The sequence below is a fragment of the Schistocerca serialis genome, chromosome 1 (assembly GCF_023864345.2).
Source record: "Schistocerca serialis cubense isolate TAMUIC-IGC-003099 chromosome 1, iqSchSeri2.2, whole genome shotgun sequence".
Lineage (NCBI taxonomy): Eukaryota > Metazoa > Arthropoda > Insecta > Orthoptera > Acrididae > Schistocerca > Schistocerca serialis.
The window spans coordinates 873,572,956-873,588,268 of NC_064638.1; the positions used below are offsets into that span (position 1 = coordinate 873,572,956).

The following is a 15,313-nucleotide window of genomic DNA, read 5'->3' on the forward strand; positions in this document are numbered from 1 at the left end:
TACATGTCAATTGATGACTAGTAATGTTAAAATAGGACGGCGTACCTGGAAGGTTGACAATAGTTTCTGATCACAGTGGTATTTTAGTTTTAAGTTTATGTACAAAGGATTGTGGAGCGAACAATTAGCACAGACCTCGGAGCAAAGTAGATGTAAGTTGTTTTTTTTTTTTTTTTTGCCGCTTGGGTTTCAAGACTAAGGTACAGGGTAAGTTACAGAAAATATTGGACTCCCTAAGGTACATAAGTATACGGTCACGCAAGTACAAGCCATATTGCAGAGAGAATTTTTTTTGAGGTGTCCACACCATCAGGCTTTATTTATGAATATATCGAGCAAAGCGATATTAATTTTTTTATGCTCCGATGATATGATTTCTGGTTGCTAATGAAAGTTTAGCGTGTTATACACAATACGCACGACAACCTGATCTACGCAAAGTGCATCCAATGATAGAGTACAGAAGAAAAAAAGCTAGTGTGATCTTAATTAAATAAAAATAATTTTTCAACTTTATACACAGGTTTGAGCGCAAGTACACTGCTGAGGTACGATTTGCAAACATGATATGAGGCATACTTAATACCGTATCTTCTAGAATAAAGTAAAAGAAATACGTACGAGGTAAGCTACAGGAAACCGACGGGCAGAGAAATTGGACAATGCCGAAACAACCTTAATTCTTTACAGGCGACGTTCATCGAGATGCTACGAGACTTCAATCGGCGAAGAGAAGCAACTATATTACTCTTACGTCACTACGACTTACGATCTACGTTACCGAGTATTACCAAGATCACACTACTTGACACCCAGTAACACCAGAAAGTTTTAATAATTGGTCTTATTTTCGGCATTGAGAGTACCAAGAATCTATGCTCACTTTAGAGCAATGTATGCACTGATTTTCTCTTGTGTTTACAATATTTTGTCCAATCCGAGTTGGAAACGTTTTGTGAAGAATTAGAGTAAGAAAGGACTTAAATCACACGCGCACAAAATGGTTCAAATGGCTCTGAGCACTATGGGACTTAACATCTGTGGTCATCAGTCCCCTAGAACTTAGAACTACTTAAACCTAACTAACCTAAGGACATCACACACATCCATGCCCGAGGCAGGATTCGAACCTGCGACCGTAGCGGTCACGCGGCTCCAGACTGAAGCGCCTAGATCCGCACGGCCACACCGGCCGGCTCACACACACACACCCACACAATATATATATATATATATATATATATATATATATATATATATATATTGTATACGGGAACAAGGGAAAAAAATCCCGGATTATTCCCGAATTTCTCGTTTAAAAAACATGCTTTTTCCCGGGCGAAAATACACTTTTTCTGTGCTAAGTGACAGTAGGTTTTCCGTAGATTTTCCCTCGGAACTATAAAACTTATCAATCCTTTGGTTAACGTTTATACAATCGCATAGAACTTCCCGGAAAAAAAAGAAAAGACGGAGCAAAGAAGTTTTGGAGAGACTATTAATTTTAAAAGAGAGAGAAGTTTTGGAAAGACCTTTGATTTGCAGCAACATACACGTTGCATATTTTCGTATTACGAAAGTATAAAGTTGAAACCGAGGTTGCGATGTCCTTTTGTAAGCGACTCATATCTCAAGCCACGAGATCTCGTCAGCCGATGACAGCAGCTATTCAGCGCATAGGACACGTGTTATAGTCAGCCAATAGCAAGATCACTGATTACATAGCGCGAACACGCAAGAGGAAAAGTTAACGGTTTACATTAATGTACACAGTATCGTATATCTACAAGAAAAGCTAAGCTTTCACATATAATGTTAGTCTCTAAGATTAACACGCTACAACAGAAGCTAAGCTTTCACATGTAATATTGATCTTTTTTGCGTGTGTTATACTTTAAGACACATCATACAAATGTGGCAGTAAATTTAAAATTATGACATAAATGTCTTGGCTCCAAATTCTTGTAAGTGGCTGGTCCTCAAACTGTTCAGTTTCGAACGCTCTGTGATTTAGATATCCATCCCACTTTCTCACACGTAACGTAATTCATCTTGCGTAAAAAGAAATTTACTTTGAAAGTAACGCTTTTCTAACTACCGTTCGCAATTCTATCCGGAGACCTAGAAATAGGTTCGATTTACCAGTTGCCAGAGAGCGCCAGAAAACGCATTATTGTGCGTGTGCAACTGCAGTGGCGTAGGAAGCCCGTACGTTCGTGTGTATAAAGCACTATGAGAGCTTACATTACACCACAAAAGAAACAGTGCATCAGAGGATACTCCAAAGAGCATCGGAATTTCGTAAACCATACTAAAATGCATAATTCGGCTTGAAGTGCAAATTGGCTTTTTCCAGATTCACAATGAAGTAGGTCCTATCTGATATTAAGCTTTTCAGTGTGGTTTTTGGAATGTAAATTTTCATGGAGTACCAGTACTCTACGATCTCATTTTTGGTTCTTTGTTATGGCATAATGCCATATATGGCTGAAGATGATAACGTGCACTTGAAATTGCACTTGAAATTCAGCGAACAGTGGGAACTAGCCAATACTGTAGAATGAAACACTTCGTTTCAGATAAAATGATTGCCTCGTCGGAAAGATTAATAAAGCCAAATTTCTTTAGCAAACTTGCAAAAATAGCTTCTCTGTCCTGCAAGGCGATTAATGCTTGGCTGCTACTAACATGGAAATAAAATAAAATCAGAAAACTGAAATCAATAATATATTTTTGCCCTCCGTAATTATGTGAATGTATTTTGATTCACTCGGTAGCTCCCGGCCACAGAAATCCGTTTTGTTTTCATTTGACGTGGGAGCTGTACACGAAGAGAAGCAGCGAAATCACTTAACGTAAACACGGGTCACGTGGAGGTTAACCCCCTCCCCACTACAACTCAGACAACTCTGTGCAGCTAGGGCGCGCGAGAAAAATTTTTCTCGTTTGCATCTGGCTGCTTGCTGCTACTACCGATACATCTAACAGCCAAACTTCAAGTAGCGGGAGAAGGTAAAGTTTTGAAAGAGAATATAGGAGCGAATAACGAACGTGGGCATAAACTACTAAAAACCAGCCAGTGGTCTCATGAGCTATAATTTTTTTTTATTTTTTTATTTTTTTATTTTTATTTTTTTGGGACAGGTAGAAAATCAACGGGACGGCGTGTAGTTACCCATCGACAGTGAGTTATTCAGTGTCCGTGACATGTGAGATATACACATAGGAACCAGTAAGAACGACAAGCTTTTTGCTTCGAAATAAAGAAGACTTGGTAACTCGAGAAAGCCTGTTACGGCACGAGTGTTTGTGCAAAGTATACGACCTTGTGCCGTCGGCAAGCAAAATGATAAAGTGCAGTACTTACCTTCGTGCAGTGACCGTAGGAGGTGCCCTGTGGTCCCTTCTCACAGCCAAGGTGTACGACGAGTGGAAGCGGATGCAGTAGTTTCGTAAACGCTACGAACGCTGCACAAAACACTTCACGAAAATGTATTGATCGGCGAGCGCAACATCTCTATCCGGCAGTGTTTGCAGGACTATAGTCTGTCGGTAAACTGAAGAGCGAGCGAGCGAGACCCCACTCTGCCAACCCAGCTACGTCACTAGGCGCTTCTACAGGCCGTTTCACAACGTAGTACTGGCCCTGCCGAGGCGCGCGGTTTAAATCTGTGGCGAAGCCGTGTACAGATAGGTCTCGGCTGCGTTCATTTTTAGACAAATGCATTAAGACCAGAAGGGATACAAAAAACGACAGCTTCTTCCGAAACACAACATTATAGAGTAAATAATATTAAGATAAGAATGGAAGTCAGGATTACACTACACACATAGAACCGAATACCTGTTCATGAGAATGTATTGTATGATCCTCTATTGCTATTCGTAAAACGAACGCCATATTATGCACTCAATCTGTAGAATTTAAGGCTTGTTCTAACTTTGTGTTTCTACTAAAAGGTAGAAGTTTTCTTTGAAAGACTTGCAACAGAAGAGTGTTTAAAAAGTAAGCAGAAATTTATAATTTTGTGTGTCCGATTTGCACTACTTTTTTTCACTGTCTTCGTAACCATGTCTCGAAAGTATGTGTACAATGTTATACATATTGGGTATTTACTCTGTTGTCAGTTGTCAGAAAGGCTACATGTGTTCTGGTAGCATCAAGCATTATTTGTTTTGTATAAAAACAGATTAGAGAATGTGTATTAAATTTTGTTATAGGAATGGAATAAAGTGTATGAAATTTTAAGAAATGTTAAATATTGCTTTTGGTGAGCCTGTTATGAGTGAACCAAGGGCATAGAAGTGGTATAAACATTTCAAAGCATGGATGAGATTAAAAATGCATAGTTAAGAGATCTATAAACTATTCCGAAGAAACAGTTCCTAAAGAATTCGGGAATAGGAAAAAGCACTGACACAAGTGTATAGTATGTACCGTGGAATATTTTGAAGAGGATAACATTGCTGTAGATTAACAAATAAAGTTCTTACCAAAAAATAAAAATTAATATTTGAACGCACCTCGTATGTCAAGCTATTTGCTTATAAGTCCAGAATCGATGTACATGTTTCGAAGAAAATTTCAGCAGTGTTTAGAATAGCTATTGCGCACATATTTCAAGTAATATGTCTCAGAATCAGGCGAATAGTGACCGAGATAGAGATTTAGTGTTCCATAAGTATCAAAGGTTTCACGTGATTTTGAAACTATCTATAACGATCGGTTTCGTCCCAAGATTATTAGTTTTCCTTCGTGGCGATTCCACTAATCCATGCGGCTTATTTTCGCGTTCGTTCCTTATGCGTCCTACTCGACGAGGCTGACTTTTGCATAAATTTCAGCCCTTTGATTGGGGCTGGTAATATTAGCCAACAGTTCTTTTTGGTTCGCCTCTTTAATACACGCTGTAATAACATAAGAGACGATCGTTACTCAGCTAATACCTCCTCTTCTTCGTATTCTGCACGTTTTCTTGCAATGCTAAACGATTATCCATCACTTCCGGATATCGAAGTATATCAGCAAGTATACAAAGCTAACTGACTGACACTGGCAACTAAGATCCCACGAACAGAAACGACGTATATCACTGCACGCCGATCTACACCGCTAGACAGGTAACGGGCAATGCATTTTGGGTGCCCCTGTAGGCCGGTGGCAGCATTCTTCCGGGATAGGCCGCTTCCCCCACCAAAAGCGCTGCTCGCTCTAGAGTTAACAGACAGACTATACTGGACTAGTGATGGGGAGCTCGTGAATGAGTCGTTCAAATGAACGCTTCACTCCTGTGAAGTGTGAACTAACCATTCAATTTCAATGAACTGGTACTTCAAACTCTTCACAGATAGCACACTCCACACTTTTTTCTAGTTCACTCACTCTCTTCCCCTCTCCCTCACCCACGTCACTCCTCCTCCCATCACTTCACTCCTCCCTGTCCTGCCTGTCGACGAATCACGCGGTGTTAGTGGGGAATGATAGGTTTACAAGGGGTTGGGGAGGTGAGGGGTGAGGAGAAGGCAGCGTCAGCTGCTACCTGCAGTGCTGACATCATTACCCGTGACTATTTGTGCAGTTAAACTTCGCGTCTACGGGTAGCCTACCGTTGGCAGCGCTTGAAGACAAATGAATATTAAAGATAGAAACGAAGTGGCTATCTGTGTGAGCACGCACAGCAAACATGAAAATAAAAGGTTTGTTAATAACACTGAAAGAGGGATTTTACCTGGAATCGTACCAGTGACTACAGGTGACAGTTTACGTTTTGAATCTAGTGGGTTATTATTGTCAACAAAAATAAAATCTACAAGAAAACTTCTGAATAATTACTTACCGTAGGTATATAGACTTTGTGACAGTGTTAAACATACTCATTCTATTTTGGATTAAATTTTAAAAGGAACATAAAATTGGACTGCATTTCGTTGGTAGCCCTATTTTTCAGTTCATGAATACAACAAATAATGTTTCATTTGGCAGATAAAGACTTTTTTGGGGGCTTCATGAGAAAATGCCGAGCAAGATTAAATGTAGTACCTTCTTTATATGTGACAGCCTTCTCTGTTTATCTTTCCTTTGTCCCCCTTTTTTTTACTTTATTGTCATTTTGAAACCTGTATACAGGCAGGCCTGCAGCAGCATACTACGCCGCTCTTTGGCCGTAGAGAAACACAAAAGATAGAAATGAAGACAATTAGAGAAAAAAGATGGTGGACATATAAACGGAGCCAAACACTTTTTAAAATACAAGGTGCCGTTCACGGGCGTAAAGTCCAAGATAAAATTGTTCAGACACTTGGACACAGACAGAAACGCCCTTTATCCCCTTCGACCATGCTGTATTTAAGATAAATCAGACGCTGTAAGAGCGTAAAACGTTGCGTGCACGTTACTCCATAGTTCTGCCATCTGTTGGTAAAATTGTGAAGTATTACGAAGCTTTATTGTACGAGCGAGGCGAAGCGAGCGTAGCAGCGGCTGAGCGGCGAACTGGGCAACTTCGCTAGGCTTCCGTACTTCACGAATGAACTACTTCATATGAACGCTTCACGGCAAAGAGTGAAATGAATGAAGTAGTTCACGGGAATGAACGAGTTCGACCCACCTCTATACTGGACTCCAAACGGCGCGTAGCGTGCCGCTAGACTCATTGTTGCGCGTGCGGTTGCTTGTAACTGACACATCATTGACTGACAGCGTGAAGCTGGAGGGCAATTTGAATAGGAAGCAAAAATCTACGTTCAGGTGGACGCTCGCCATAGTGCAAAGAGGCGTAGAGACTCGATTACCTGGCCTACTAAATAAAGTCTTACCACTTCAGCTCATGATTTACGTCGCACGTTACAAAACAAAATATAAAAAAACGACACCCATGTTCACTGAACAGAACCCATGTTTGTGTATATGTTAGTGTTAAGCTAGAATAAGTACTAATCTCTGTGAATTTCATTTGTTACATGTTTATCTTGCCCATGATGCGACAACTATGAAACCCAGAAAGGACATTATCAAATAGATCCTGGTATGAAAGAGGGAGGAAGTGGAGAGCATAAGCATAAGGAAGAATGTCTCCCACTTACTACTCCAGATACCCTTGCAGCCATACAGCCTGCATCGATACACTAAAATATACGACGTTCTTGTAAGACTTCCTTGTTTTCATCAAAAATGTAACTGCAAAATCATAGAAAAGACTTGTGAAATGTAATGTTATTGTCAACGTGCGATTCAAGATTTTTTTTGTACGTAGGAACAATGACACTGGGAATCGTCGTAAAGAACTGAACTATAAATTTGATCTAAAACACAATGTAAAGTAATATCCATGTATTTGATCTAAAAGACGATGTAATGAAATATCCATGTATTTGATGCAAAAGATGATGCAATGTAATATCCATGTATTTAATGTGTCTAGTATGTAAGTATTTTGTGTGCCCTAGTGCGTACCTTTTGTTTTCCTTGCTAAGTGCCAGTACCAGCACTAGAACTATATAAACTAAGTGATGAAGAGAACTCCATTAAAGAAATGAACAATGCCATTTAAATACATGTGTAGGGGAGTCAAGAACTACCAGTGTGTTAAGTGGTTGGGCTCATTGCCCGGAATTTGGCATTTCTTCAGACAATTCGCCCAAGAAGGCAATGTAAAGGGATTATATAATTTTTTATGAATATATAGACACTACTTCAACTACCAGAGATTAATGCGTAAAGCCTTTGCTGAACAAAAGAAGCTTTACGTTCTTCGTTTATTAGTTTTAGAATAAGTTACCTTTCGCTGTTATCCTGTCCTAGTGTTAAGATGTGTTGTGCCATTTCTTACTGATATTTTGCCCCTCTCTTCATCAGGGTGACTAATTGTGATTTGAGGTTACTGCTTTATACATATTATTTGGGAAATGGTAGGGTATCCTGACATATCACGTTCTTATCACGTTCTGAATGTATGGCAGGATCAAATTGGGTTAAATAATGAAATGGTTTTGAAGCAGAGAGATTTCGTCTTTTGTGATACCATGGGTCCCAGATCCTCAAATTCTGGAAAATTATTACTATTATTTAAATTTAATGCAGAGAATTTAGATGTAGGCGACGATCTTCACGGCGACGCTGCTCAACAATAGAGGTACGTGAATGTGTTCATCTTTTTCCTTTCGTGGCCGCTACCGTCAGTTTCAATATATTTGCCGAGACATTCGGAACCTGCAGTCTTTCTTTTCATTTAATTTCAAAGTCCACGCATTTACGTTCTAAGATGAATAAATGCATTTAACTGTAATTATTTTTATCTGGCCACGGGGGATGATTGCACTAAAAATGTACGTGCCTCTATCCCGTTCGTATGATCGCATACATTTGAGTATGTACAAGCGTAACTATATTTAAGACTCATTTCCTATACAGTACTAACGCTTTTTTTTTTTTTTTTTTTTTTTTTTTTTTTTTGGACCACTCATACGCGAATGTACGTGCCCTCTTATTTGATGTAGTCAGTCGGCCGTATTCCTTAATGACATTATTTGTAACAGTCAGTGGCTTAGCTTCCAGAATTGATCTTTGCCTGTGTCGCAACAGCGCTTCACGCGGAATAGTTATCATGCCACATCCACAACAACTTTTATTTCAAAATTTTGGCGACTGACTGAATAAAGCCGGCCGGTGTGGCCGAGCGGTTCTAGGAGCTTCACCATGGAACCGCACAACCGCTACGGCCGCAGGTTCGAATCCTGCCTCGGGCATGGATGAGTGTGATGTCCTTAGGTTAGTTAGGTTTAAGTAGTTCTAAGTTCTAGGGGACTGATGTTAAGTCCCATAGTGCTCAGAGCCATTTGAACCATTTTTGACTGAATAAAGATTTTTCTAACAATAACAATAGCAAAACATAATAATATAACAGGACGCGTTACATACTGAATGGAATTTTGAACAGAATTCGAAGATGTATCTAACTTGTTTTAGTGGTGTGCTTACTGTTATACGTAATGGACAATCAATATAAGTAATTTTAAGATGTATTCTTTTGTGGATGGTATCAGTTTCAAAAAAACTCATCTATATTCGAGATCGCGTTCTGTGTGATCAAACTACCGTCGTTTTGCGCCTCTCTTCATCAGGGTGACTAATTGTGATTTGAGGTTACTGCTTTATACATATTATTTGGGAAACGGTAGGGTATCCTGACATATCACGTCCTTAATGTATGGCAGGATCAAGTAATATTGATGTAATACGCTTTTTTCTGGGTATAATTGATGTCAGTTTTTGTTGGTTGTCATAGGCGAATCCGCTGGAAGCGGCCATCGTGACACAGAGCAGCTTACGTAGTGGCTGGTGGCGTCAGACCAGCCAGTGCTCCTGTTATCTGTGGCGTGGTGTTTACGGCATGTGGTGGTGCAGCTCCGAATCAAGCTTGGGCCACCAGCATCCAGGATGGTGTTATTCTCTAGCCCTTCTTATGATTCATCTTAGATGAGCGCATTACTCCGTTGACGGCGTCTCTGAATTTTTCACTAAGTGGTAAATGGATGGCTAGCAGTAACACGGAATTCTTTACATTGTACGGACTAGCCACACGTGTCATTATGTTCTACCTACGCCAAGTTAGTATGCTGACCAAGCTCTCGTATCGCTTGTGCTCACCAGTATGTGTGTTAATGGGGCGTCTCTTCTCATAATTATAGATCAGTGCCCAGACGCTTGCAAGCTTGTACACTACTGACTTATGAAGCTTCTTCATCCTGTCTTTAATGGAAACAGGAAGTCCTTTATTTTATTGTTTGATGGGTTTGATTCTTCCTAGCCACGGAATCTTGCCCACTATGTTAGTAATAGGTGGGTGATTTCTCACGGCGGTAGGGTGAGAACGACTGCTGCTGGTTGGTGGGAGTCGCCTTATTATGTGTCCGGGTGGTTCTAGTCCCTTAGTAAATTCCTTAGTGTAGTGTTGGCAGAAGAGCCAACACTGTGTTTCTAGAGGAGGCCGAAATGCACGCGTTTAATTACACGCTGACTGGCGTGAGGTCTGGAACAGGACAATATCTTGAGAATTGCAAATAAAGTACGTAGATGATGTAATACTTAACTTTAATCCACAATTGTAGAACATATCTCTTGACGGTACATGTTATAACCACAATATATATAGCAAAGGATTATGGCGCCTTGCTAGGTCGTAGCAATTGACGTAGCTGAAGGCTATGCTAACTATCGTCTCGGCAAATGAGAGCGTATCGGTCAGTGTAGCTTCGCTAGCAAAGTCGGCTGTACAACTGGGCGAGTGCTAGTACGTCTCTCTAGACCCGCCGTGTGGTGGCGCTCGGTCTGCGATGACTGACAGTGGCGACACGCGGGTCCGACGTATACTAATGGACCGCGACCGATTTAAAGGCTACCACCTAGCAAGTGTGGTGTCTGGCGGTGACACCACACTTAGTAGTGTTTTAGACGCATAGCCAACGCTGAAGGCAGAATCATCGCAATGTGACACACAGACTATGCCTTCTGCTTTCGGAAACATATTTTTTGAAGGTAAGAGACCTCATATTCATCGTCACCATCTACTTCCTTCAACATTTTGTCTACAAAAATACAGCATTGGCAAATTTTAGCGAAGTATAGTCGCTAATCACAACATCTCAGTTCAAATTAAAAAGCTATAGTGATGAACTACCCTCTGATTCATCGAATGCCTCTACATTTTGCATATTATCTTTCAAAGTGTTTGGAGGGATCACATATCTACCTGAACCCATTAGTTGGATTAGGATCACAGAATTAAGAGTGTGGTCCGAAACCACAAACATAACGAAATCTGCCTCATCGAAGATGTTGACATTAAGTGCTTGAAATCCATATTTCCTAAACCCATAAGACACATTTTCTGGTATCACTGCCTTAATAAAATTTGCATCAACACATTCCGCAGCTTGCTAATTGTCATAGGTCTGACATTCGCAGCAACCACGGGTCTACACTGACTTGCTGGTTGCCATATACACGTGCTTCAGTCCGTACTTTAGACACTATAAAACTTTTGTTAAGAATCATAGTCTGTATAACTACCAAATCTAACACCGGTTTTAATGTATAGCTCAAAATAGCAAATTTCCAAAAGCTTCTCCTACAAAAGCCACGAATTTCTTTCGGTGAATTATATATTTTGCCGGTGCTACTGTTATTAGTGTATAAAGTGTAACGGACTGCATCAGCGTCTTTCTCACGTTTTCGCTGTCAAGGCTGATCCCAAAGTAGGTCCCACAATGTTTCAATGTTTATCTGGATTTTGTAACTACTGTGAAAGCAGCCACACAACACACTTACTAACGGCTGCCTCTCTGCTCGTGCTTCGTCTAACAATCTGCTTGGCGTTCGTGACTTAAAAGCGATCTCCTTACTGCTCGGAAAACACTTTTATGTAAGCAGACTGACTCCTTCCGCAGCTATTTATCTTTCACACGCCTTCCTGTACGAATTCTTGTCGCTTGTTTCTACGTTCCGTCTGAGACGTAACTGTCTATTGAAACCCATTTAAAACTCTTATTTTTCGATCCAATTTGAAACAAACAGGAATCTCTGATGTAAACAAAAGGCAGTGCTATAGATAAACCTATACCATAAAACTGATTACTGAATTGTAGTTGTGTTGAGGTGTATAGCTCCTGTAAGTGGTAGGAATATTTAGGATTAACGTAATTAGGTAAAATCTGGAACAAATGATCGAGTACATTGGTTAAAGTCATGTCCTTGAAACTGAGATGGATTTCTGTTAAAACAGTATCTAAATTAAGTCTGTGGTATTTAAACGAAAAACCATCTGTGAGAGTCAAAATTGATTAGAAAATTAAAATGTAATTAGCGACAATGTTATAAGCGGCGTGTAAACAAAGGTAGTTCTTTAGGTATTTTGTCAATAATAAATAATATTTTTCCACCTTCAATGGGAGACTTGGAAACATATACATTTTTAGGAACATTTTCCGAACCATGTATCTTTTACATTTTATAAAAATAGTAAAAGTATTCATTCCATGTAGGCTTTCACGGCCGGCGTCTTTATCAGTAAACTCTTCCGGGCTAAGTTGCCGTGGTCGATCTGTAGAACTTCTTCTCCCTGACAGCAATAGGAGACAGCAACAACCATCAGCTGGAAAAGTATTTCTTCCGTTCATCCATAATATCACGGATCGCATTGGAAAAGTACTAGCCAAGTTTCACGTAGAGACCATTTTTAGACCTACTAAGAAAATTAGTGAATGCCTAAGATCAACAAAAGATGCTCGTCACCCCCTAGCCACCCCAGGGGTATATAAAATTCCGTGTAGTCGCGGCAGGGTTTACATAGGAACTACAAAAAGAAGCATCAATACACGGTTGACGGAGCACAAAAGAAACTGTCGCTTGGGACATATCGACAAATCGGCAGTAGCGGGACATGTTTTTAAGGATGGAGATCACGACATAAAATTTGGTGAAACAAGCGTGCTAGCGAGGACGTCGCACTATTATACACGTATGTATAGAGAGGCAATTGAAATCCACAAACATCAATACAATTTTAATCGTAAAGAAGAAGGATTAAAATTGGATAAGATATGGCGGTCGACGTTGCATCAGTCACGTGACAATCGATTGCCTGCAATCGAGAGAACAGACGATAGCCAGAGATAGCCGCACATCGACGCCATGTGACGTGTGGTGGCGCCCCCTACGATCTCTATATAAGCGGCGGCCCCAGCTCCTAGCAGCCAGTCGTCGACTCACCTCGGAAGATGTTCTCCGTAGTTGAGAACGAAACGTCAGGGAGAAGAAGTTCTACAGATCAACCACGGCAACTTAGCCCGGAAGAGTTTACTCATAGTAAAAGTATTGTTAATTTTTCATATTTGAGTATTCACACACTCCTAAAATGTTAAATACTTAAAAATCGATAAATCTATTTGTTCTATTAGAGCCAGTGCAACTGTTGAAATATGTCATTAATTTTAAGGCAACAGTTTTAATCGTAATTTTATTAAAAAAAACTTTATAACAATACCGAGGATTGATCGGATATACATGTAAAAGGGCAGCCATGTTGGAATGAGAGAGCAGTGTCTTAGAAGATATTTTACAAGAAGCATGTAATTGCTTAAGTAAGATGTACGTCAGTGTTGTAAGCATGTCGGTATAATTATGACCTGATTTAGAATAAAGGTTCTGAAACACAATGTTTGTATTGATCGTTCATGGTGTGGAAACCATGTTACACTCGACAACATGAGCTTGTGGCAGCAGCAGATATAAAGCAAATGGATGAGTACACCCTACAAAATTATAAGCTTTGTTAATAATAATTTCACACGTCACATTGTCTGCAGGGGTCAACGGCAAGTTTCTCACTTTTTAAAGGCTGTCCTAAACAGCTGCTGCCAGCTAGAAGACTCACAAATCCACGTATGCTTTTGTGCGTATTTTCTTAGTCCCTTCAGGCACCCCTCAGTTATCAGCACGTTTCGCATTGCTCGCCAGGCTCTTCGCACAGTGTCCTTTATTGAGCTGGGCGACGGCATCTTCTATGCTACTTCCCCGTTATTGCAGAATGTGTCTCTGGCGTTCACTGTATGGGGCCCGGCTCTCCCCTCGTGCTGCACCGTTGGCGCTGTGAGTAACCAGCGAAAGTATCACAATACGCTCAGTATTCAACACACAGAAGGTGATCTGAAGATAATATCTCAGTTTTATCGGGTGGTCACAGCCGTGTCCTTTACAGTGCTGTAAATAATTTTGTCCTAATTATGATAATATCAGAGGAATAGGAAGTCTCAGAGAGAAGTGTAGTAATTTTTTACAATAATGTAGCTTTAATAAGTCGTTTTCAGTCTAAAAAGAATATTTTGTAACGACGAATATATACAGTCATATACAAATTATGTGCAAATGCTTTATGTGTAATTTAAAACAGGCTAAGGCTAAGATGCCGTTGTTTCCAAAAAACTTCGTAGAAGATAATTCAAAGAAGTCTTTTTTAAGCTTCCGTTAAAGATGATTTTATAAAATAAGTCCAGCACAACAGTGTTTTAGGAAACAAGTATAAAATGTTTATTTGCTTTCCTGGTACATGTAATTACGGTTGCTAATACATGCCCTTGGAGGAAACGCATGTAGTATATTTTATTTTTATGTTCATAAAAACACCAAACCATTTCAGATATGTGTCTAAGGTGTTGGCTTGGATTGTAAAGAACTGGTTCTTTTGAAAAATTGAATGTAAATATTTATACAACAATAAGTACACATAAAAAAGAATTGTTACAAAAAGCATGGCAGGAGAGCCACGCCGTCCTTTTGCGGGCAGTGACGTACGAACGCAGGGCAGGAGCGGCTAGGGGTATGCCGCGCGCATACCGTGTGGTCCCTGACCCCTCTGGCGGCCCTCTGCGGGTGAATAACGCGACCACGGTGACAGGCGCACGCAGCGCCGCGTGCTGAGATTCGTGGAGCGGCCGTCACACGGCTACAGCCGCGGCGAGCCATCTGGCCAGACTCACTCGGGGGCCGCCGTCTTGCTGTCAGTGTGGTCCTGCTGCCTCTGCTGCTCCCTCTTCGCTCCTCGGTTTAGGAAGATCGCGAATCTGCAACAACGTAGCCAGTTCAAAACTAGTGCTCTCAATTTTCCTACATCTACAATATGTCGGCAAAATACCGGGTGATCAAAAAATCAGTATAAATTTGAAAACCGAATAAATCACGGAATAATGTAGAGAGAGAGGTACAAATTGACACACATGCTTGCAATGACATGGGGTTTTATTAGGACCAAAAAAATACAAAAGTACAAAAAATGTCCGACAGATGGCGCTTCATCTAATCAGAATGGCAATAATTAGCATAACAAAGCAAGACAAAGCAAAGATGATGTTCTTTACAGGAAATGCTCAATATATCGACCATCATTCCTCAACAATAGCTGTAGTCGAGGAATAATGTTGTGAACAGCACTGTAAAGCATGTCCGGAGTTATGGTGAGGCATTGGTGTCGAATGTTGTCTTTCAGCATCCGTAGAGATGTCGGTCGATCACGATACACTTGCGACTTCAGGTAATCCCAAAGCCAACAATCGCACGGACTGAGGTCTGGGGACCTGGGAGACCAAGCATGACGAAAGTGGCGGCTGAGCACACGATCATCACCAAACGACGCGCGCAAGAGATCTTTCACGCGTCTAGCAATATGGGGTGGAGTGCCATCCTGCATAAACATCGTACGTCCCAGCAGGTGTTTATCAGCCAGGCTGGGGATGATGCGATTCTGCAACATATCGGCGTACC

At 40.6% G+C, this 15,313-nt stretch overlaps 1 protein-coding gene across 1 annotated transcript in view; it reads right to left on the bottom strand.

Moving 5' to 3' along the window:
* Positions 1–14,528: 14,528 nt before the first annotated feature.
* The window catches only part of LOC126442260 (proton-coupled folate transporter-like), a 39,377-nt gene continuing 38,592 nt past the window's right edge, over positions 14,529–15,313 (bottom strand). Inside the window, exon 10 of the mRNA XM_050090695.1 lies at positions 14,529–14,616. Coding sequence (XP_049946652.1) covers positions 14,529–14,616 — 88 coding nt within the window. The remainder of the gene's footprint in view (positions 14,617–15,313) is intronic.